At 51.7% G+C, this 24,164-nt stretch overlaps 4 protein-coding genes across 4 annotated transcripts; 2 read left to right on the top strand and 2 right to left on the bottom strand.

Moving 5' to 3' along the window:
* Positions 1 to 2,661: 2,661 nt before the first annotated feature.
* On the bottom strand, positions 2,662 to 5,711 carry COCSUDRAFT_61318 (hypothetical protein; the record flags this gene model as incomplete). Its single annotated transcript, XM_005649562.1, has 7 exons — positions 2,662 to 2,823; positions 3,145 to 3,342; positions 3,890 to 4,042; positions 4,316 to 4,471; positions 4,822 to 4,926; positions 5,212 to 5,343; positions 5,541 to 5,711. 7 exons carry the CDS (start codon positions 5,709 to 5,711, stop codon positions 2,662 to 2,664), a joined length of 1,077 nt encoding a protein of 358 aa, XP_005649619.1.
* A 789-nt stretch (positions 5,712 to 6,500) lies between these two features.
* COCSUDRAFT_52754 (cytosolic aldolase) lies at positions 6,501 to 11,135 on the top strand. Its single transcript, XM_005649561.1, has 9 exons — positions 6,501 to 6,691; positions 7,044 to 7,142; positions 7,322 to 7,468; positions 7,751 to 7,858; positions 8,123 to 8,281; positions 8,687 to 8,750; positions 9,110 to 9,278; positions 9,975 to 10,085; positions 10,516 to 11,135. The coding sequence occupies exons 1-9, from the start codon at positions 6,557 to 6,559 to the stop codon at positions 10,619 to 10,621; spliced, it is 1,098 nt and encodes a 365-aa protein (XP_005649618.1). The 5' UTR covers positions 6,501 to 6,556; the 3' UTR covers positions 10,622 to 11,135.
* Positions 11,136 to 11,870: 735 nt separating this feature from the next.
* Positions 11,871 to 13,272, top strand: COCSUDRAFT_61316 (hypothetical protein; the record flags this gene model as incomplete). Its single annotated transcript, XM_005649560.1, has 4 exons — positions 11,871 to 11,882; positions 11,967 to 12,032; positions 12,636 to 12,755; positions 13,201 to 13,272. The coding sequence occupies 4 exons, from the start codon at positions 11,871 to 11,873 to the stop codon at positions 13,270 to 13,272; spliced, it is 270 nt and encodes an 89-aa protein (XP_005649617.1).
* Positions 13,273 to 17,558: 4,286 nt separating this feature from the next.
* Positions 17,559 to 23,068, bottom strand: COCSUDRAFT_13921 (putative GABA-specific permease; the record flags this gene model as incomplete). The annotated part of the gene is made up of 12 exons (XM_005649559.1): positions 17,559 to 17,843; positions 18,112 to 18,230; positions 18,968 to 19,167; positions 19,771 to 19,868; positions 20,262 to 20,358; positions 20,652 to 20,727; positions 21,033 to 21,106; positions 21,405 to 21,612; positions 21,963 to 22,097; positions 22,319 to 22,374; positions 22,647 to 22,822; positions 22,949 to 23,068. The coding sequence occupies 12 exons, from the start codon at positions 23,066 to 23,068 to the stop codon at positions 17,559 to 17,561; spliced, it is 1,644 nt and encodes a 547-aa protein (XP_005649616.1).
* Positions 23,069 to 24,164: the final 1,096 nt, after the last annotated feature.

The raw sequence follows: 24,164 nt of genomic DNA, 5'->3' as shown, positions 1-24,164 counted from the left end.
ATCTTTGCCCATCATAAGTAGCAAATATTCCAGAGTGAGGTACTTTCTCTGTCACCCTTTCTATTTCTCATTTGATCCTGCTTATTTAGCCGCAGACACCTTCCAGGATGTCTCTGACGGCAGATCCAGGCATGCACATGTGCACAGCATCCAGCTCAAGTAATTGGTTAGTGGTGTGATGGTGAGGCATAGCTTGCTGGGATACAAACAGGCCCTCCTAGCACAGAATCTTGGAGCGCAGGTGTGTGCAGCACACCTCTGGGTCTGTCTGCTTGGCTTGCTGTTCCACCTTGGCTGCCTGCTTGTCTGCAGCCCGGCGCATGCCTTCCAGCTCCTCCTTGCCATACGCTCTGAAGTCACCCCTGCAACAGTGTTGCAATCAGTGCATGCAGCTACCAATGTCCAGTGTCTGCAGTGCATTGTGTCTCGTTGCTTGCCAACATGCATGCATGCAATAGCAGAGAAGTCATGTACTACTCACATCTCTTCAACCTTGCTGTATGCGCTGTCTGCAGGCTTCTGGGGACCAGTCTTTGAGGCTGCTACAGCTACAGCCCCTTCCTTGACAGCCCCCCTGCTTGTCTTCTCAGATCCCCGCTTCCTCCTCTTCTCATTTGCATTGACAGCTGCCACTGCTGGCTGTCCTGCCTTTGCTTGCTTCTTGCTCCTGAGGTACCCTGTCCCGTGCAGGACTCAAAAGTCACATGGGTCACGCCATAGTAACTTATCGTTTACATTGGCACATGCACAAGGTTTCATTGCATTGGTATAAAGGGTGACTGCGTACCTAAGCCTCGGAAGAGCCAGGATGTGAGCAGTAAGCCTGCCAAGAGCATGCCTGCCAGTATTGCGTACCCTGCAGCCACAGGACACCAAAGCGACACTTAGGACTCACCCTACTTCATTGACGCACAACATTACATTGGCCAACTGTAGCCCCTGGGATACACAGGTACTAGCAATGTGCACATGCATCCGCAGAGTGGAATTTGCAGGTCAAGTTTCACCAAGGAGCTAGTTTGACATGTCACCTGCAAGGCCCGGCTTTGCAGCCCCGGTGTCATCCTCCCATTCCTGCAGCTGACTTGGCTTCTCCCACAGGGCGGCTTCCTTCCCATTTCCACTGCCCCTATCGCCTGCAGGCCCCTTGGCCTTTTGCTGGTCTGTCGCTGCGCCCCTGCTGCCATTCCCTGCCCCAGCCGTGCCTGCCGATACGTTGCCATTCAATGAGGCAGCCCCGTTCAAGGACGGCGTACTCTTCTGCGCAGAATTACTCGGGCTTGCGCTGCTTGATGTGGCTGCAGCTGTAGCTCCTGGCGGCAGGCTGGTCCTGGCAACATCAGGGTAGTGCAGCAGAGGTTCTGTGGCATCTTTGGTGCCGGTCTTGGGCACAAGGGGAGTGCTTCCAGAAGAGGATTCTGGCTGTTTCAGAGACGCTGTCTCGCGTTTGCTGACGCCGTCAGCTTCTTCTGTCTGGGTGCCTACTGAAGGCCTCTCAGATGCTGTGTCCTCTGGCAGGCATGCAAAGCAGCATATCAGTCCTAAGGTATTTCTGCAGCTCCATGATTCTCAGCATGTTATTGTGCAGTTCGAGAAAGGCGGTATGAGCTCTGCTTGCGAGTGCAGGCAGGATCAATTTGCAGATCTACTATAAGGATCGCCTGACTTTGCATGAAAGAACAGACCGGTACCTTCTTTGCCAGTCAATTTTCTCCACCACCCTTTTAATCCTTGTTTGGGAGACCTCTCTTCATTGTCCCTACCAGAACCTCTCGCCCCATGCGAGGCTGAGTCAGCCCTCGCTATATGCACACCCGGCCTCCGATTGCTTTGACGCAATAGACTGGACCTTGCATATCTTCTTGCAGGAAAATTTCTGCCCGCCTGAAAGCAATGCGAATCGTGCCAACAAGCAGGTGCTGTGTTGTACCTTCTTGAGAGGGACATCTGAAATTTGCCCAGACGATAGTTTTCCATTACGATTTCTAAATACAGCGCATCAGTTACAATCAGGTCCAAGCAGTGTTTCTCTTTTGGATGCGAACCTGTCTTTTTAGCTGTAAGGCAAATGAAAAAGGCATTTGCACCCTATCGAGAAGCTGCTGGGTCGGGATAATCACACACCATTGCATGCATGCAGAACCTTGGACATCAGAAAAAGTCATGGATTGTAAAAAGCCTAGCCAACAGAAGGCACATTCAAATGAAGTGGGTGTTACTTATCACTGATAAGGATCTGAATCTTCTACTTATTGAATCATTCGTTACAGTCTTATCCTTATTATGTTGGACCACACAGTTAGGCCCAAATTGTTGAACAGGCCTGACATGAATTGTCCGATATTGAACTGGGTCCTAGTAGGGGCATTCGAGCCTCTCGAAGAGTGTCCAAGGCATCGTGGCACCCTTTCAACAGTACGCTAGCATATACCTCTGCGTCAATGCACACACGAGGTTGAAGCTGTCAAAAATGAAAAAATAGATGAAATAAGAATTCACTGAACAGATCGAAACATTCGATTCGCTAGCCTTGCGCAGGTAAACGTTGCACTTGCACTTGCCTTCTTGCCTCATGATCATGAAAACATTATCCCAAAAATTCTGAAATCGAACATTAATTCATTAATTTCCCGAGTCTGGATTCTCAATCAGCGCCTGAAATCATGCGCCAGTCAACCTGGCAGCATTCTCTGCCAGATATGCGCCACCGCTCCCCCTCACTTCTATCCTCTCAACTGTCTGCCGGATATTCGGCGACCATGTGTTGTCCATGAATGTGCCATCATCCGCGCAGCAGCCGCTGAGTAACACCAAGTCATCCACCTGCATGCAAAGCACTCCAAGGTGATTCACGAAACCCCTTCCTCCACCACAAGCTGCTTTACAAGCCCATCTTCAGGCCTGCATACTGCGAAAAGACTGTCACATTTCCAAATGATGTAAGTGCATGCGGCTGTAGGCTGCAATATGCTGTCGGCAAATTCATACTGATGCAGCATGATTTTGCAGCATACAAGGCGCACACCATGAGACATGCCAAGGATCTACTCTGCATTGAGTAGAGCTTGCTGTCCTCAGAATATACACAACCAAGGGGTGTTTTTTTACGACAAAAAAATTAGTAGTGGCTCTGGGTGCACTTACCTGCACATTGGGGACTTGGCTGACGTCGAACATGTGCATGTTCATTCCCCCGTATCCTACTGTTGGCACCACAATTCCCCTGACCACTGCCTGCTTTACTTCATCTCCCCCGTCAATACCCCCCACGTCCATTACAGCTATCGTCATGTTCTTTGTCTCTGGTGTCTCTGAGTATCCCAGCTCATCCCCTGCATAGACCTGCATTGGCCAATAACAAGCATGAATGGCAAGGATGAAGTGTTCGACCCGCTTGACACTGGGAATTACGCCATGTAAACACACTGCTTAACTCAGCACAGCGACGTCTATGGCGCTTGATGAATCTTGCCACTCTGCATCTGTAGAAGCTGAGATCACATAAATAACCGCATGCATACTTATGACAGGCTGGCCCCGGCTGGCGGGGGGCGGTACAAATACTGAGCACCGTGCCCACGGTTGATTGGATCTTGCTTGGATCTGGCTTGGATCTGGCGAGTCCAACAAGGGGTAGGAATTTGGCAGCCTTTACATGCAGCTTGTCTGCAGACGCACCTTGCCTTCGGCAGAAAAAGCGTGTAATAATAGTGATAATACTTATGACAGTTCTCACTCAGTGAAGGAGAAGCAGCTGGAGTCTCTCCCACAGGGTTGGGGAACACAAGCCCAGATTACCAGCTAAAGATTTTGAGTAATGGCCTTGGGATGAATATCAGAAGTATAACAATAGTAGAGCCAGGACATCCCTGTGCAGCAAGAGCAGCACCTCTTTGATGCCAGTGATGCGCGTGAGCCAGCGGAAGGCACTGTCAGATGGCCCGCTGCCGTACAGGGCGCTGCCAATCCGGACCTGGTCCAAATGGTACTCCTGTCCCTTGCGAAAGCCGGCTGTACTGCTTGCCATATGCGCTATTATGTCCTGCCCATTGCATGCAAGCATACGTCATGATCGAATCTGGTAATTTTCGGGAGGGCCACTGCCTGTCTCACAAGCAATGTCATCTTCAGGGGCTGAGCAGGGCGCCTAACACGACAACCAGGCTTTTCAAATGTCTCTGTTGCATCTATGCGTTCCTGTCACATTGATCAAGCCAATTCCCCAGGTACCTGTGCAGCTGTGGATGAGGCCACACTCAGACCCAAATTTGAAAGACTCGGCACAAAAATTCATGTGCACAACACAACCTCTTACCTGGGACACATTGCTGCGCACAGCCTCCACGATGGGCAGGAATTTTTCTAGTCGGCCGTGGTGAGTCATGATGCCTCGCAGCTGCAGCACTGAACAGTCCTTCACTGACTGGGCCAGCCTGATTGCCTCCTCCATTGTCCTCACTCCCTCCCTGACCTGCGCCCCGAACAATGCGCATGAACTCCTAATTCAAGCACCCATGCCTTGGCTTTCTCAGAGGAAAAAGCATTCTTAGTATCCTCCTGGCTGCCTTAATTCCAACATAGCTCGTGCTGCTATCAGATTTCTCTTCAGCCTAATGGTCTGCTGGTACACTTCAGAGCCGCAACAGCCTCCAGCTGACTTTTTTGGGGTGCCAATGTCAATGCTGATCGAGTCTTGATCTGCCTCCTTTTGCAGGAGAGAGGCGAGGTCTATGAGACAGGGAGCTCTATACTACCTGATTGATATAGAGTGCTTTTTTAAAGACAGAACAGGGGATGTGATGCAGGCCAGAGGGGGCTCACCGCTCCAGTGGATACAGCAATGTGGACTGGCAGAGGCTTGTTCCTGTCTGCCGCATCCGCTGCCTTGCACAGGGCGTCGACAAACCTCATGTCCTCCACATACACCTGCAGCACACACTCACTCACCTAAGCAGCATGCAATGATGATTGATGCAGCTGCTGATGACATCATGAGGTCATCTGTTCTGCTCTGGACCAATGATGCATATAGCTTGAGAGAGCACCGATTGTTACACTTCAGAAGTAAAGGACAGTCATGACAGGACTTAGCATCAGAGGCCAACTGGGATTGTGGAGATGAGTGAAATCGGCAATGGCAATGCTGCGTGCCTGCAGGTCAGGAGCTTGGGCAATGGCGGCCGCTGACTGGATGTCCGGCTGGTAGCAGACTTGGATGGGAGCAGTGATGCCTGCTTGCCTCAGCGCCATTGCTTCCTTCAAATCCCCAACCCCAATCTCCTCCCAGCCACCCTCCAGGAATGCCTTGGTCGATATCACCACCCCTAGCCCATATCCATTGCCCTGCAAGCACATGCTAGAACCTTCATACCGCACCTTCTGCAGCAGGCCGAGTCAGGCATAGGGGTTTTGGCCGATGGACGATGCAACAGCCACCGCACGCCTGGAAGTGAATTAGACACGTCTGCCGCACAATAACCGCTGCAGATTTGGCATAAGACAAACGCAGACTTTAGGGCAAACAGCAAGAGGCTGCACACCTTGACCATGGCCAGAGGTATGGCTCCAGGCTTGACCTGGGTGAGGACATCCTTGGCATTGAGCACTAGCTGGGTGTAATTAACCTCCAACCAGCTGTTGCTCGTCGCGTACTTTGCATCTCCTGTGGAGCTCAGATCCTGTGTGAAACGCTCTGCCTCTGTGGGGGACATTGCAGCGTCCTCTGCCAGCCTTCGCAAGAATCCTGAATCCAACAATGGGCGTAAGCTGCTGTCAAGACTGGATATCTCGATTAGAGATCGTGCACACTTGTCCTTGCAAGCGTTGCTTCTCTGTTTTGAAAGCTAACCTGCAGGATAGCGTCGAAATTCCGGCAGAGACCTTGAAGGTACAGTGCCCTGACCAAGAGAGTGACACAATAGGAGGGCTAGGACCGCCACGGACACGGGAACCACGCAACACAATCGCTGCACCATCTCTATTCTCCCTTTAATCGTGGATACTTGTTTTTTTATTGGGCTTTTGTATCTACGCGACACTATTCTTCGCTTTATCGGCGTGATATGGACAGCGTGATCACTTCGTCAGGAAGCCCCGAGAACTTGCAAAACAAATATTTTTGTCTTGATAAGATTGAAGACTTTTATTGCTGGGATATCCACTTGATCTGGCGAGACACGTTGGGAAAACCTACGACCACAATCGTTGACAGGCCCGTGCAGAGAGCAGGCTCGTCAGCAATTATACGCTGTCGAACTATGCGCGCACTGGGCCGAAAAAATATATTATATTCATGAGCACGGTGCCCGATCTGACTGAGGGAGGCACTTGACCTCTACGATGACCGAACTGCGATGTCTAGTGATGATTCATTACGGGCGAGTTACTCATCCAGATCCAGCTGACCTTTAAGGGGCAGAAATATATCTGGAGAAAGACCGTAGAAATCTCCAATGTAGATTTCTCCTGCAATTGTTGTATTTCAATTAGCTTTATTAACAGATCGATCTTCATTCTATCAAGAGACAGTGGAGGAAGGTTTCTCGTTGCTGAGGACATGACTAGCTCGACGTCTGGCAACGCCTATGGTGGCAAATATGCTGCCGAGCTGATCGAGACTGCAGCCCGAATCATCGCGCCGGGGAAGGGAATCTTGGCTGCCGATGAGAGTACTGGAACCATCGGCAAGAGGGTGAGCACGTCGGTGGACAGTTGGTGTTAATTGTGTAGGTTGTCACAAGTACTTGTTTCCTGTATGGCGAGTCAACTGTCCTTCTAGCGTTGGTCTCCACCAGGGTTACTTTGCAATATTTCCATAGCTTGCTTGCCAAAAATGCGCAGTGCTTGTGCATTTGTCCATTTCCTCCGCTGTCGTGTTGAGGATAGTGACTGGACATGGTCATCTATATGTTGCCAATTCCAGTGCAAATGTGCAAGGGGTGTTGAGAATAAGCACCCCCTTTGCTTCTTCAAAGAACTAATGAACTTTTCAATGCGCGGATGATGGCCATCTGACGAATTAAACCGCCATTTGTTGATGACAGCTGTCCAGCATTGGCGTGCCCAATGAGGAGGACCACCGCCGCACACTTCGCCATCTTCTTTTCACGGCTCCAGGCGTCGAGGACCACATCAGTGGCGTGGTGAGACCTACAATCTTTCCTGCAGTGGTTGGAGGCAGATGAGGCAGAAGACCTGTGCTAAATAGATCAACTGATCAACCCAGCAGTTGTGCTAGACTGTTGTGACATCCAGCACAATCTTACTCCATTGTCTTTCAACATGTTCTTACTCACGATTCATTCTTTCCTGTGCGGTCCAGATCCTGTTTGAGGAGACTCTGTACCAGAGCGGCTCTGATGGCACGCCATTCGTGGATGTTCTCAAGAGCAAGGGCATCATCCCAGGCATCAAGGTGGACAAAGGAGTTGTGCCGCTGCCTGACACCGATGGGGAGACCACAACACAGGTGAGCTTGCTTGCAACTGCCTATCTCAGTCTCATGTCAGATTCATGTAGGATGTTTATCCTGCACAGAATTTGTCACATTGTCATGGGAACGTCTGATAATATTAGACTGCCTCTCAGCGGGTTACTGATCCCCTTTGTCTGCCGTCTATCTTGCTTCAAGAGTCAGCCATCATGGGCACTGAGCCTTTTTGACTGTTTCTGTTGCAGCTTCTATTTACGGTGTTTCTCCCTTTTACTCACTGCACCTCTCCCTCACGTGCCACACCTTTTCATGATGCAGGGTCTGGACGATCTGGGCAAGCGCTGCGCCAAGTACTACGAGCAGGGCGCGCGATTTGCCAAGTGGCGCGCTGTGCTCAAGATCAGCGCCACTGCACCCTCTCCCCTGGTACGCTTCGTTCCAAGTTGCCTCGCTGACAAATAATGGATGCATCTGCCTTCCATTGCCCAACCAGCACATCATTTGCAAATTGCCATGCGTCTAGCGAGAACTGCTATCTGGTAATAAGCAGCATGTGGTCTTGAGAGTGGCTGCCAGCAGAGTTTGGCATGGACAGACGGTCCTTGCATGCATGCCGGAGAGCGCCATGCCTGCAATGCTCGCATGGACTGTTTGTGATGTCATGTGCTGAGTAATCAATTCCAATTGCAGGCCATCCACGAGAATGCCTACGGGCTGGCGCGCTACGCGAGCATCTGCCAGGAGAACGGCCTGGTGCCCATTGTGGAGCCGGAGATTCTGACTGATGGCACCCACTCCATAGAGGTCTGCCAAGCCGCCACCGAGCGCGTCCTTGCCGCCGTCTACAAGGTGCGTGCACCTGCGCCTGAAAGGAGCCTGGTACTTTAGAAGAACGGCGCAATCAAAAGAGGTTTAGAACAACGTCAATGCCAATGTGAAACCTGTCTGAAGGAGATGGGTCTTCTAGAGGGGCATGGGTGGGTGCAGATTAAAACACACGCGGTATGTGGCAAGGGGCACCACCGCCATTTGAGTACTGACAGAGAGGACATAGGCAGAAATACCATCATCTGCAGCCGAGCAGGACATCTCTACTGTGTTTTGATCTGAGTCGACCCATACAGGAGGCACTGGACACTCGTGCGTGCTGAAGCTGAAAGTGTCGATGATGGTGGTGGGAGTGTCCCAAGGCGTGATTGTTATTCATTTCTGTGCAAGATGTCCTGTCATTCATTTGAGTTTGGTTGGGTGCAGGCGCTGAGCGACCACAAGGTGCTGCTGGAGGGAACGCTGCTGAAGCCCAACATGGTCTCGGCAGGTGCGGCAGATTGACTGATGTTTTCCGAATGCAGCTAGGCTTGTGCATGCAATGCTGACAGGCCCTTATGACAGCAACGGGGTTTGTCCACCACTTGTGCAAACCAAGCTGTTTGTGTGCCATTGTCTACATGTCTCACGTTGAGAAGCAGCGGCAGCAGGAAGTGTGCAACGGCCGATACATGGAATGATGCCCGCAGGCAGCCTGTCTCTCTGCGTGTCAACGCATGATCCCTCACTCCAGAAGAGATTCTTATGCCGACATTTGAGTGACATCGCTGAAGAGCTCGGCGTCTGGCCCACTCAGAAAGGAGTCCTGTGCCATAGTCCATATAAGATTTGCCATTGCTGCACGCGCAGGCATCGACGCAAAGCCGGCGAGTACGGCGGAGATTGCGGGCGCGACGGTGCAAGCGCTGCAGCGCACTGTGCCACCGGCAGTGGCAGGTGTTGTGTTCCTGAGCGGCGGGCAGAGCGAGGAAGACGCCTCCGTCAACCTCGACGCCATGAACAAGCTCCCCGGTCGCAAGTGAGTTTCCATTGCACCTGTGATGACTAACTTTTCTTGGCCACGCGTGAGTCATCATTGCTTCAACACTGACCCGGCGGACTGACGCGCAGTTGAGCCATCTGCGCCCTCAATATTCGCACAAGGATGCTTATGTGAAATGCCTTGGCAACAGAGCCTCTTCTGGTGCCCGTGGGTCCCTGAGATGGTTCTTTTCTTCTGCCACCTCGGTGTCAGCCGGGTTTAGGACACAGCTGGCTGTCGGTAATGCAGCAGACAGCAAGGGCTGTAAGTGCAGCCTCAGGAGCGCCAGGAAGCAAGGCTTCACAGCTATCTCCTTCATGTTTATTATCTGTTGCTCCAGTCTCTCCGGTGGCACCAGTTTCGCCGGTGGCTCCGGTCTCGCCTGCACATAATTACTGTGCTATGAGCGCAGGCATGGTAGCTTATGCGTTATTTGAGTCGTTCGAAATGCCATGGCCTCACAGAAGACAGCATAGCATGCAAGCCGCCCATCAGCAGCTGTGCCTCTGTGTCTCAAGCAAATCTTTCTACGAACATGAAGGGCTCTTGTGCAAGCATTTCCTCAAGAGCAAAGCGTTTGATTATACCTGTTGCTCCAATTTCTCCGGTGGCACCAGTTTCGCCGGTGGCCCAGGCGCCATCTTTTGACTATCAGGTACTGATGGCGCGGGGTGCGGTGTGTTGCGCGAACAGGCCGTGGGCGCTGAGCTTCTCGTACGGCCGCGCGCTGCAGGCATCAGCTCTGAAGGCATGGGGCGGCAAGGCCGACAACGTTAAGGCTGCTCAGGAGGCCTTCATGACCAGGCACGCCCTCTCTTCCCATGCACTCACATGTCCTGCCTTGCACTTGCACATTCTATATTGACTTAAGTTCCTGCTCGTGTATCAGACTCTACATGCTCTCAGTCTTCCAATGACAGGTTCGTGATGCCCGAAAGCGCTCAATGGAATGTGATTTCAAGGTATCCCATCCCACTCATCTGACAAATCTGCCACGTGCACAAGGGAAACTGCATACCTGATTGTGCAGCTAGCCGTTTGCCTGTGATACTGCTTGCATCCGTTGGGCTGTTGGTGCTCGTGTGAGGTGTCTTGAAGAGTTCTGTGTTTGCCGGTCGTTCAGCGATCCATGCGTTCACTGGGTTCTTGAAAAATTGAGCATGCTGAATGATATTGACACTGTATGAGTGGAGAAGGACTCTGGGCTGAAGCGGTGGTGGCGTGGGTTGTGCAGGGCCCGAGCAAATGGTGCAGCAACAAAGGGCCAGTATAAGGCAGATGCAAACGGCCGCCGTCTGGGCCACACGGAGAGCCTGCACGAGAAGGACTACAAGTACTGAGTCACTGCTTCAGGAAATCACATCACTCCATTAAGAGATCCCCATGCAGGGATCTACAGATCTTCCTCGCATTCAGGGGACACAGGCTTGCAGGGGTTTTCCCACGAGCTGCAGAGTGTATATGACGACCTACCCAGGCAAGCTGGCAGGGATCTTTTGTTTTTTGTCTTTTTAGAGACCCCACTTGTGAATGAAGCACAGGGGTTCAGGGCAGTGATGCCCTCTGCAGGCCATCCGAAAAGCTTGCAACAATTTTGGCAACGAATGCAACGAATGAAGCCTCCAGCGGAGAGAGTGTCAGAGATAGCTTTTTACACGACAGCGCTGCCTTCCATGCCATGCCATGAGTGTGCCATATGATCCCTCGCAATCTGAGGCTTCAGGCGAGTCTTGGGATAAGTCCTAGGAGCTTGAGCATTACACATGCTGTGCAGCGTGCTTGGAGTGGTAGATTTGATCATGTGTGTAGGCTGGATCCTTCTCTTTTTGGTGGAAAGATTTTGTAAGTTCAAGGAATGCTTGGTAAGTCACAATCCATCCTCTGATCACGGTTTGAACTTGTTCTCCTAGAGTTACTCCCCCTGATTTTGACTCATTGTACCAAGACTGGCATGTCACATGGCAAATTCACTCGGGCCCACCCTGCTGCTCCAGTCTAAACGCCTTTCCATTTCTCATGGATCTCCTCATTTTCTGAACAAATCAGAGCTCATCTTCCATAGTATCGTCGTTTCGCGCGTATCAGTGAATATTTCACTTTTGCCAACCAGCTTCTAGTGGCGTTATACAGTTGATCAATCAACACAGGCATCGAAGTCGACCAAAGCATTAGATCGAGAGCTGAAGCCAAGCCAGGTTTTAACAGGAACTGCAACATCCTAATTTTGCGCTCGGTAGCATGGATGCAGAGAAAGCTGCTGCACTAGAAAGAAATTTTAAGACAGAGGTCGAGTCACTGAAGCAGATCCAAAGAGGTACAGGCCCACGCAAGGTTACAAAACCCAGATGTACTTCTTGTAATGAGAAAATGTTTTGCAAGGGACAAGATCAAAACTTGCTTGAGGGGTGGCGTCCCAGAAAAGTGTATTGGTACATGCCGGTGGCTGCAATCAGTGAAATCGAATCATTGAAAGCTCCATCGTGTATTGCCAGAAATAATTGGTCTTTGCACGATCCTGTTGGCTTTGCAGATATACAGAAGAACCACCAGGCGCGGCAGCAATTCATACAGCAGAAAAATGAGAATGAGATGGTCCTGAAGGTGCCCCCTCCTTTATTCCTCTGAGCCTCCTATTGACATAAAACATGCATTTGCAGAGCCTTAGCACATTGGTCATGCCTTCAGGAGCTGGACCTGGGATCAGATCAGGGCAATGTCTACAAGCTCATAGGCCCAGCGCTCATCAAGCAGGTGTGCTCTCCTCCACTCGCACATGCACACCCTCAGTGGCTGCTTGCCAGAAGTATTATATCGCGGCCATGTCAGCATCTCTGCATACTTTTGCAGCATTGAGGGCAGCATGCATGCTTTGGCAGGCCATGCATGGCCATGCATGGCCTACATGCGTGGCATTGCAAACACTTCCACCAACCCAGCGTACTAACGCAGTGCGTACCAGGCTCACACTGCCGAGCATGCTCCACGTGAAACTCTTGGAGCATTTGTGCCCTCTAGCCTGTGGCTATGGGGTTGCCGATAGTGAAAGAATACAAATAATCAATGATCATAATGCCCATTTTTGGTTGGGTCTTGCTTGTATCTGGCAAGTCCATCAAGCCGCAGGATACTTCAAGCCTTCACTTGCAGCTTGTCTGCAGACGCACCTTGCCTCTGGCGTTTTAAATCTTGAAGTAATAATACTAATACTAATACTAATACTAATACTAATACTAATACTAATACTAATACTAATACTAATACTAATACTAATACTAATACTAATACTAATACTAATACTAATACTAATACAAATACAATTCTAGCTCGGGGCCTGAGGGATACTGTGTTGTGTAGGATCCGGTGGAGGCGCGGTCGAATGTGGGCAAGCGGCTGGAGTTCATCAATGGCGAGCTGGGCCGGCTGGACTCGCGGCTCAAGGCCCTGGAAAAGCAGGAAGCCGAGCGGCAGCAAAAGGTGCGATTTGGGAATTTAACTGGCTCTGCACTAGCTGTAACTGATATCTTTGGAGACACCAGATTGGTGCAAGACTGAAGCTTCCACCCGACACAAGTAACACCCTTGCAGGGCTTTGCGCCCGTGCTGGGGCAATCTGACGTGTTGTGGGAGGCTGAGTAGCCGAAGTGCCCAACAGCGTAGGCTCACCAAAGGGGAGAAGAAGCGGGCAAGGAGTTCATTGATCCTCTTGGTAGAAGAGAGTCCCTCCTACTTTACTGCCCCAGGGCTCACGCATGGGGGTTCAGGAACTTCTTGCTCTGCATTATCATTAATACGTTTTGGAGACCTTTTGGGAGCCACCTGAGGCTCATTGGTCTTCTGGGCAGTCTGTCACTGCCCATTTTCACTGCCATGCATTGAAGTGCACAGCAGCGGCACTGAGCATATGGGCGGTGTGGCGCAGGTGATAGGGATCCAACAGGAGGTGCAGAGGTTGACGCAGGCAGCAGCAGCAGCCGCGAGTGGTGCAGAATGAACGAGCGCAAGTTGGGTACTGCATTGGACTAGAAGGCTGCCTGCTAGCAGCGCTGGGTTGAACTGAGTTGGCCCATGGGGTATATACTATCATTATATCTCGAGTGCTGTCAGAGATTAATCAGAGAAAAAAATATTTTTTTTCGCAGATTGTCAAGAGAACCATAATATCATACAGATCTGAATGCGTTTGCAGATGCTGCAGCGCGACAAGCAATTATGGCATTGTTTGCACGATGTGGTCATTGAGGCTCACGTGTAAATGAAATGCCTATAGAGGCTATATATAGATGGAGGTGGCAGGTTTGATATTCCGAGGGACAGGCTGCGACGAGTGACTCGCTCCTTCAGCATTAAACGGCGTGGAAGAATGCATTGTGTATTGTGTTGCATCCGTTCGCCAAGCAGAATCTGATCGGATCGTCCTCATGAAAGGTTTTGCTGAGGTCGACCTTTCCCACACAGAGGCCGAATGGCTGAGAAAGCAAGCTCTAAAGGGCGAGACAGACGCCTATTCCAGAAGCTACAGCGCAAGACACTTGGATTATCAGCTGGAAACGGTGGTGTGTGCGCCCTGCTGCCCGGAATGGAGAGACGGGGTGCCAACGCGCATCTGCCATGTCCCACAGCGACAACCCCTGAATGGGCCGGGCGTAGGCGCTGCGTCTCCTCTCGCACAGCTTGTAATTGCAGATCAGCAGCAAACACAATTCAAGGACCCCAGAGTGCCCCTGCCTAAGCGGGTTCTCGGCCTCTTGGTTGGCGGAACGCTCATCTTGGTTGGCCCACCAATCCAAACTCTTCTTTTAAAATTCCAAACTCTCCTCAAGGCAGCCAATGCACTACCATAACGTGATTAAAACAAACGGTACTTGACTAAGGCGCCATCCTGCCAATCTGAGCTTGCAGGTGATTTCATTTAACCTTGATGACAACCTTGATGATAAGAAGAGCTCATCTGGAGTACATTGCATGCAGGCGTACGTGTTCCGCAAGAGGAGGAGCAACATTGACAGTGAGCGGAGGGAGCTGCATGCTATTCTGGACGAAAGACGGGCCGAGAAGATGGAACACCTCCTGAGACGAGACCTTGGACGCCAGCAGTCCGCCCCTTACTTCCTGTGTTCGCTTGAGTTTGACTTCAATTTCAACTTCAATTTCAAAACTGTTCGTGGGCCGGGAGATGTTTGATCTGTCTAATGCACTATGTTTACACCATGAGGCAGCCGCTGGCCCTATCTCCCTTCTTGGCGCTTGCTCTCCCTTGCAAGTCTTGCATTCAACCTTGCCATAAATCTGCCTGCCTATGGCCAAGACACTTGCCAGAATACGCAGGCTTCATGCCGTGGGCACCTGCGTCTGGGCTCAAGCTTGCACACTGGCTTTATCTGCAAGTAGCCTTATGTCACTATTATGGGAGCTTACCAGAGCATGGCAATGTTGCAGGTGACAAAGCGCACACGGTTGTTCTGTGCCGGTGAGTTCAATTTGAAGAGAAAGGAAGGGATGCAGAGAGGAAGCACGAATTTTGCTGGAAATATAATCAGAGAATGAGGAATGCAGACATATAGACAGAGCGAGCGCCAGAGATCTGCTCATGAGAGAAGATCTGCCTGGCAAATTTCATGCCATGCAACAATAATTCAATGGACCCCTGCCCAGGAGCACTTGTTCAGCACAGTGGTGATTCGGTGATATTGCTGCCCATAGCACGGTGCCAGCAGTGCTCAGTGGATGCATGTTGAATTGCAGCCAGTATGATCAAGGTGACGTTTTACAGATGGCAATACATTCCGGCCCAGATTGCACCCAGGACAATCTTATGATGTACTTGAGTTCCAAGAAGCTTCCAGTCACTGCGTAGTACTTAGGAGCTGCTCTGCAGGATTGGCATGGGCTCTTATCCTTTCAGACACCTGAATGCAAACCCCAAGCAACTGCCAGACGTCAAATCAGCTAGCGCTGCTCTTATCACCCAAAAGCAGCTTCGTACTTCTTGTCATATACCCAGTGAATATAGCAAAATGCCAGCTGATGTACAGGGTACTTCCCAGTGCTCCTGAAAACTGTTGCGCACATGCATGCAACTTACCGAGAAAGCAAGCAATTTTGCATATATTGAAAGAATTTTGACCTTTGGCACCGTCCGCACTGCTCTGTGACCATAAAAGCATCACGACATCTAAAGTCACTTTACTGCAAAGTAAGGTCCCCAATCAATTAGCTCTGCCCTGGGCTTGCAGCCCTGCAAGCTTGCAGTCAGATATGCCATCAGACCTCGCAAAAAGGGCAAAAAAGCCAATAATTTAAGGCACCACGGTCAATTTTTTCCCAGGCAATCAATCCCCAGCAGCAATGCAATTGCTGCTCATCCAGCTCAAGGCCTCGTGAGATCAAATTCACAAAAGCACACCGCTTGTATCTGACTCACTTGCACATCAGCACCAAGGAGGTCGTCTTAAACACCAATTGAGGCAAATGTCAGTGGTAGTAATTTGAGATATCCCAGAAGATATCCCATTGACAACTACCCAGTCAGGCAGGGCCACGCCGCAATGAAGTGCATCTTTAGAAATTCAGCTGGAAATGAAATGCCATTCAGAAGGGCCTGCTATTGCATGTCCGGGCTCCGTCGGAAAGAAACTCTGAGCGCTCTGATCAGGTATATTGGAACCATGGTTCATTGCGGATCAGGATGGCGCACAGTATGGCTTGAAAGTGAGATAATTCGAAATTTGATTCTTGGAAAATGACGTGTGGAGGAAAAAAATAAGGTCCCTGGTAAAATAGGGCCAATTTTCAGCTGTGAAAGGGGCCCCAAACCAACAACATGAGACCTGAAATCTCCATAGCTGCGTGAGAGGCAGCTGCTGCTTGATGGATCATCTAGTGGATTTGGGCCTGCAGTGTTCAGCACTCCCAACACAGCATGGCATCAAATGTGTGATGTAAAGTGACCATGGACCGGCCAAGCAATCACAACATACTTGCACAGGATAAAAAAGACTTGCATGGTGCACTGCAAAATTGGCGCAGACATGCACCGGCCCGTTGTGTGCCACTCGCACAGCAAATGACCGATGAATTTCAGCGAAAAGAGGTGTTCACTGCTGAAGCAGCACCCGCCCCAACCTTGTTTACGAGCTGCCAATCTCCCAACGTCAGGCCACGCACATCTCAAGCAGCATGCTTGGTGCCTTCAATGGAGGCGCTCCACCAGCCCAAACTACCACTTACGCCGGAAGAGACTGGCGCAGGGAAGGTGCTATATATTTATCACTTATTTTTACGATTCCCAGACCGGTGCGCGACTCATGCCACTGCGCCCACCGCTGCTGAAACCCACAGAGCGTATGCAGCTTGTCCCCTCCCGCCTCCCGCACGCCAAATTCAGAGGACCGCAAAAGCTGGTAAGGGCTCGACGGGGGCCTAGCAGGCCTGACCATAACTCCAAGCACTGCTCGGTAGTAAGCTGTAGTAACCCCGTTACTGCATGAGGGACGGCAGCCCGCCCAGTGCAAGCCTTCACCGCTGCAAGCTTCCCCCATGCAGCCAGAGCAAGCGCAGACCCTTGCACTCCCCGGCAGAGCCACCAGATTACTAACGCATGCCTAAGAGCCACCCAATTCCTTGCGCGGTGACAGCCGGATAAGGGGAAGGAAAGCTGTAGGATCTCTCATCGGACCGTTGCAAGCTCCCCCTAGGCCAGCCGCAGCAAGCGCAGTCCCTGCCATCAGAGTACCCACTGCATGACTAAGCCTTAGTGACCGGGTTACTACTTGATCGAGGGCAGGCGGCCGGCCATCTCGACGGTGGCGGAGGCGCCCTCGGAGCTACGCCCGGAGGAGGCCGTCCGAAGGGAACGCCGCGTGGCTTGTTGCAGCTTCAGATCCTCGAGCAGGTCCAGCAGCGTCATGCGCGGCAGGTCGTTGCTGCAGCCGCCGTACGTGCGGTTCTCCGGCGCGTATCGGTTCGCGCCCCTCTGCGCGCAGCACATTCCCCCGTCAGGGCTGCCAGGGTTTGGGGTTCAGGTTCGGGGTCCCAGCCAGGCATGGGATGCCGATTACGGCACCAGTGGACAAAGAGCTACAACTGACTCTTGAGGCTGTAAACACGTCCATAAAGCCTGTTGTGAGGCGGTGCATGTCTGCTGGTGATGTCACAGGTTAGTCTGATTTGCAGTGGCTTGCCAGTGGTGGTCCATTCCGTCAGGCACAGATACATGAAATCTGTGAAATCACTGTGAAATCATGTAATAACAATTAAAGATATCCTTTCTCTTGAAATTCAAGCGCATGGTGTGTCCAATGTAGGTTTGTAATTAAGGCCTGCGCCCCTGCCATCAGCTAGACATAAAGACAAAGGCGGACATGCATGCATGCAAAAGGAGGGAACGCGCACCACAGAGGTGTCCTCCAGCGTGTGAGCCTTGCCATGGTACCATAGGCGCGCGCCGCAGCCGGGAGCAAACCAGGCCAGCAGCACACCAGACAGCACCAGCGCGACCGTAACCGGCGTCCAGTTCAAGTTCGCAATGTTCACCGGGTAGCTCGTCGGCAGCACAAACGCCACCTGCGCAGACATTCACTGCATGTCATGGGAAGTATGGAGCATCGATCTATACAGCCTTGAATTTCTGGTAAGGAGTCAGCATCTTGCAAGCTTTCCCCGGGGCATGCTGCTCGCAGCATGACACCTTCAGCTTCAAAGCTGGCACAGCCTCTTGAGTGCTGCAAGCATGTAGAGAGCTTCCAAGACAAAGTGCGGAAAAGAGCAGGTCGTAGTAAGGTGGCTTAGCGGACCAGGGGGTGAAGAGACAAAACACATGGCAGGGGCTCACAGCGGAGATGACGACCCAGGAAGCTGCCAGGAAGTTGGAGGGCAGCTGCAGGCTGCCCAGCTTGAAGGGCCCCTGCTCGAAGTCGCGCCTGCACGCCCGCAGCACTATGGGGATGCCGTCTGCAGTCAGCGCCACGCAAACACAGTGTCAGCACCACATGTTGTGCAGTATCAAATCTGTTTTCGTTAAAAATTTCCGTGTAAACATAGTCGACGTACTTATTGAGCATGTGCATGTGACGCAGCAATGCAGCGGATTTGACAACGTCAAATCTCAATTTCTGCATGTGCCCTTGTGCGAGTCGCTGGACTATGGCTCTACGACGCCGGAATTCAAGCACAGACTCTTGCTATGTCACAAGATCGTTGCACCTTCAGCTGGAGCAAGGGTTGCCTGAGGCAGTTTGTGGTGTTGACATTGCAGTCAAGCATCACACAGGTCAAATACGTAGTTGGGAAAAGCTGGTCTCAAAGCTGAACGCAGTGAAACACTTGCCCTGTGCACGGCAGAGGTCACAAGTGTATGCAGGTTGACTACAGTGCTCGGAACTCAGCCATCAGAAAAAGAGGAGAGTGAGGACACTCATAGCTGAGCCAGAGGCTGACAGATCTTCAAAGATCACCCCAGAAATCCGTGGCAATTGTACTGTGCATTGCACAACTCACAGGGGGCTGCAAATTGACACATTGAGGAAAGTCGGCCGTTGGAAGGAGACAATTCCCCCTTTGCCCGAGCCAGGCTTGCCTTCTGGCACATCATTCCTATGCATGCAGTAAGAGGGTGCCCTACCCAGAGGTCATCTTGTCACTACGAGGACAAAGGCATGCAATCTGAAGTGGAAAGTGAGGGAACTCACAGCTGAGCCAGAGGCCGACAGAGCTGATGGACCCGATGGCTTGGAAGGCTGCCAGGGAGTAGAGCATGGGCAGGCCCAGCAGGAAGGCCAGAGCAGTCATGGCCCAGACTGCATTCGTTGGCGTGCGCGTTCGCCGGTTCACGGCCGCCCACACCTTGTACAGGGGCACTCCGCCGTCCCGCGAGAACGACCACAGCATCCTGCAAGAGATATCACATGCATGTGCCAGTCAGTCAGTCAGCCAGTCAGTCAGTCAGTCAGTCCGTCAGTCAGTCACATGACATTGCTGCTGGCCAACCAAAGACTGATCTGAAAGCAGCCGGCGCGCATGTGTCAGTCGATCAAGTAAGGGCGGATGTGAAAGCAGGCGCCGCGCACGTCTCAGTCATTCAGGCAGTCAGTGACATAACATTTGTGCTGACTAACCTAGGGCTGATCCAATGTCTAATTGTGATTGTCAAGAGCCAGTGCCCAGCACCACAACTTAGTCCCCATTAGAAAGGTTGCAATCAGGTGTAGAATGAGAACAACAGCCCCTTTTTGAACGAGACTTTGACAGCATGAAAGCTGGGCGAGACGGTTGGCATGAGCCAAGTCTCAGCCCCGGCATGTGACTCTCGGTGCTACGATGCTGTCTCAGCAGTCCTGCTTTTTAATCTAAGTCCTGCTTTTGAATCTATTTGTCTCATGTCAAGGTCACTGCAGTGTTTTATTGAAATGCACCTTCCTTGCGGAAAGCAATACACTTTGCTCCTGCAGTTGTACTTGACTGCATTTGTTCTTGGCTGTCTGAGGAGACCCACCTTGCGTTGGTGGTCAGGGAGAGCACTGTGCTGTTGAAGGTGGTCACCAGTGGGATGATCATCATGACGATGCCACCTGTACCGCTGCCGAACCGCGCCTGCAGCCGACATCAGACCAAGGAGCTGAGCACAACTCGCACACACTGTCGGCTGAGTCGACAAGGTGCTCACAGGCAAGACAGAAGCCTGCACTGCTTTGGCACTCTGGATGTCTGCAGTAGGGTCGTTTCCCGGAGAACTTTCACTCGAAAGCTCTGCTCCAGGGCTAGCCGGATTGCCTTAGTGGCAGCCGGCGGGGCCTGCATTCGCCCCTGAACGGCACTTCTTTCCACCCGTTGCATGTGGGAAACTCAATTCGGCTAGGCAAACTTGGAATCTGCCAGACAAGATGCTGAAATGCTCACGGCCGGCATATCTATTTAGCAGTGCCCATCAGTGTTTAAAAAACATATGTAGTCTTTGAACCATGCATGGCGGGGCTCAGGGCTCACCTTGAAAGCGTCGTGAAAGATCTGGCCCGCAGCATAGCCCTGAGCATTGCCTGTGATGACCGTGGAAGGGTCCTGTATGCACAAAGACCAAACAATTCTCATGTGTCCTTAATCTCAACGTTCCATCAGAATTTTGGAAAGCATCCATGCATCAGTATGGCAGCTCCGCATTGCATGATATTTAGAAGGTACACGCATTGGGCTCGCTCCTTGCTTGGATGAGAACCAGACTGGGCATTCGCTGATGCTTTCAGGACGTCCTTTCGAGGAATATTCACACAATAAGAAGAGTATGTTCCCTCGGCTAAAGCGCAAAACGGTAAAGACATGGGTATCTGGTAATATCAGTGGCTTGCCTGGATGCAGAAGAGCAGTGTGAGCATGTAGGACAGCCCCAGGACAAAGTTGGCAATGACTGATAGCACAATACCCCATGGCACCGTCCTGTCCGCTCGCTTTGTCTCCTCTGCGCACAAGCACGTCGACACATGTGATCAGCAGATGTGAAAGCACATTCTTGCTTGCCCACTCTTTGTATTCTCTGCGCACAAGCACGCTGACAAATGAGACACACGCAGCAGAGATTAGAGCACACTCTTGCTCGCTCACTCTTTTTATCGCCTCTGCGCACAAGCACGCCGACAAATGAGACACATGCAGCAGAGACGAGAGCACACCCTTGCTTGCCCACTCTTTTGATCGCCTCTGCGCACAAGCAAGCTGACAAATGAGACAAATGCAACACAGGTTAGAGCGGCACTATCATGTCACCTGCAAACTGTGCCGGAGCCTCGTAGCCCACAAAGGTAAATTGCGCACACAGCGTCCCCAGGAAGAACAGGTACCTGCAGAGCACGCCACGCCAGCCCCTTCAAATCTGTGCTTGCCACCCAAAAATATAATTTTAGCATGCGTGCAGCTGTAAGCATGTGAGTGCCCTGGCTGCTCCCAGCCACAGGCACCGGAACGGAACATGCCGCCAACTTAACGCCAACCAGTCGTATTAGTGGCAGGCCTTTGCAGCAAAGCTACAGATGAACTCCACCACGAGCACTGTTTGCACGATAGGCACGCCCCAGCGTGGCTGCACAGTATGACTAAGCGCGACTAAACACAGGCAACACCTAAAAAAGGGGCGCGCACCCATTATTAGGCAGGCCATGCACGTTTGTGTCCTCGGTGTCAAAGTGGCCGAACACAAACTCCGCGCTCTGATGCACGGGCGCCACCAGCGGGAGGATGATTACTACCGCCAGGTTAGTCACCAGCAGGAACAGTGCGCCCATATTCGTGTAGTGCTTCACACCCTCTGTGCTGATCGAACTGAAGCATCCCGCCGCCACCAGACACACTGCACCCAATTCACACGGCTTGTAAGTACAGTGTCGCATTTGCCCTTCTCACACGCATTTGCCCTTCTCACACGCATACATGCCGCCCTTGCTTTGTGCGGTGGCGGTGCAATTCTGTGGCTCTCACTTTGTTGCATGCTTGTGCAAGAACACAAGTAACGTGCGCGCAGCAGGCGAGGGCAATGATGATGCATGGCATGTGTGGAGCGCAGTCGAGCAACTCTTGGTGCCCATGTTCAAGCAGCCAGTCTCTGTGGGTTGGCAGCACCGGAACGGGGCAAATTTGAGGGCACGGCAGGGCAGTAGCAAGGCATGCATGAATGTGGCAAGAAAGAATTGTTGTGCGCACATGCATAGGTCAGCAGTAGCTCTACACTGCTGAAGGTGTGTCCATTCCCCAGCAGCCACATGTTTGCAATGTGATTCGCGAGCAACGCCCCAATGGCAGCCGTTGCTGCAAACTGCCCCAGCACGTTCAGCCAGCCTGCATGACATGCCCGACAAACTCGCGTGAGAATGCAGTCACAACCACATGCGGACAAAGTGCATATTGAGCAAATGCAAGGGCCATCTTGCGCCATGCATCTTATTTGTAGGCCTCCCATTGGCAACCTGCACAAACTGCAAGCTTCTATTTTGGCAAGGTTGAGCGTTGTCTACTATTTTGAGCTATGCAGCCAGTCTTTTGTAAGAGCATCCGCTTACCTGTCAGCCACCCTATGATGAGATATCTCCTGTCATTCTTAGTCAGCTCCAACACCCTGCAGCCATGCAGTGACAACCTGTCAGACACCACTTCTGTGCGATTCCTGCTCCAAATGTCATCCCTGTTCTATTCCTCGCTTTGTGAGAAAGCTTATGCTCACTTGTGCAAGTCCCTGCTACTGCCCCTTCCATCCCATGCTAAAGAAAGAGTGCTAAGCTGGCGCAGGTCAAAGCAGTCCATACAGCAACTCGCTGGTGATGCTACTGGGCACTCATCGCACAGACAAGCAGTCTGCCACAGAACCGCAAAGGTACATGCAGGGCTCACCAGAAGTAGGGACCCCCAGCAATTGGGTAGGATGACACAATCTCCGCCATAGATAGCGCCACGAATACATTGGCAATGGACACTGCCACCCAGCCCCACACCGCAGACACTGGCCCGCCATTTGTATATGCAATTGACAAGAAACCTGCGCAGGTAGACATGCCAAAGACTGAGATCTGCAAGGCGTTGGTCTTTCAAGGCCTTTGGCAGGAGAAGAAGTTTTGATAACTCAGATTATACACAATGCATGTCCAGCAAGAGCCGTGCTTGCCTGTGATGCCTGAGGTGTTTGCCATAAGCACCAAGCTGGTGGCAAAGCTGGTGTACAAGCTGAACTTCCTATGCAGCTCCTGTCGATACCCCAGCGCCTCCAACCTCACCTGACCGCTGTCAACAGCTGCGCTGGGCTGTTCAGGGTCCATCCTTGAGAGGTCACTGGCGCTAGCCAAGCCCTTGGGCAACCCCATCTGCTGGAAGCAATGAAACAATCAGAGGATAAACAGGGCATGCACCTCCCTCACCTGGTATTGAAATTTACTGATTTAAGTCCCAGGCACCACAGGCTTACAAGATATCACGTCATCTGGGATACAACGACGTCTACCCTTGCAAGGATGCGATTGGGGGAGTTTGCCCTTGCCAGTAGAGATATCTGCACCTTGACGCTGCTCGACTGAGCCAGTCCTGGTGAAATTCACACTGTCCACCCCTCAGACGCCACTGAAGCCACTACGGCTGCTCTATATCGAGATCGCAGGCCACCTCGCCAATTCTTAGCGCTGCTGTTATCGAGCAAGACCCCGAAAACCCTTTGCAGATCTGCTCCACATTCGTCGATGTGTCGTACAGTAAATTGTTACTGCTCTTTACTGTGCGTGTACTGTCGTGGAAGCTGTGTATGCAAGGACAAGCTGGGTTCTAAAACCTTCGGATCAAGAGGCTCTATCATCCCGGGGGATTGTCCTTCGGCAGCTCGTTCCCGATCCTACCCCTTCCAGAAGCAAATTGTAGGACAGCGTGCTCTGGCTGCCGCTATCTGCAACGTCCGTAATGAAAGCCTTTCGCCGGTCTGATGCAAGGTGCCGGCAGATGGGACGTCACCTTAGGCAGCCACGTCAGGCAATTGTGGGGGCCACGTGCATCATGGGACGCAACTGATGAATTTATGAATATATTTTCGAAGAAAATGTGTTGCTTATTGAGTCACCCAGGCTTCCTGTTCCAACAGCCCATCAGTGCTCGTTGCCTGCGTGTGTCATTTTTAGGATGGGGTGTCACAGCCTGCCCAATGTCTCGGGCCGCTGGTCAAGGGTTGCTCGGGCCCAGCGATATTGCTTACATATGTAAGCAATATCAGTGACAGTGCAAGGAAGGCGGCCCACGTTGGTGCTCGGTTGCTTCACCATCCGCAGCATCATAATGCATGACTGCAGTCAAGAAAAGTGTTTCGTCGTGTTTCACAGCTGTTGCACGCTTTTCTGCGGTATAGGAGCGTTTGCACGAGTAGCATCTTGAACA

This window comes from Coccomyxa subellipsoidea (assembly GCF_000258705.1).
Source record: "Coccomyxa subellipsoidea C-169, whole genome shotgun sequence".
Classification (NCBI taxonomy): Eukaryota; Viridiplantae; Chlorophyta; class Trebouxiophyceae; family Coccomyxaceae; genus Coccomyxa; species Coccomyxa subellipsoidea.
Note: the sequence above shows the minus strand (reverse complement) of the source record. Positions and strands in the feature narration are given on the sequence as shown.

Excerpts from the sequence above, each read along its gene's own strand:
- COCSUDRAFT_52754 (XM_005649561.1), top strand. The coding sequence starts at position 6,557 with ATGACTAGCTCGACGTCTGGCAACGCCTATGGTGGCAAATATGCTGCC. Across the intron at positions 7,143-7,321 it reads AGGACCACATCAGTGGCGTG|ATCCTGTTTGAGGAGACTCT; the intron begins GTGAGACCTACA and ends TGTGCGGTCCAG. Across the intron at positions 10,086-10,515 it reads CAGGAGGCCTTCATGACCAG|GGCCCGAGCAAATGGTGCAG; the intron begins GCACGCCCTCTC and ends TGGGTTGTGCAG.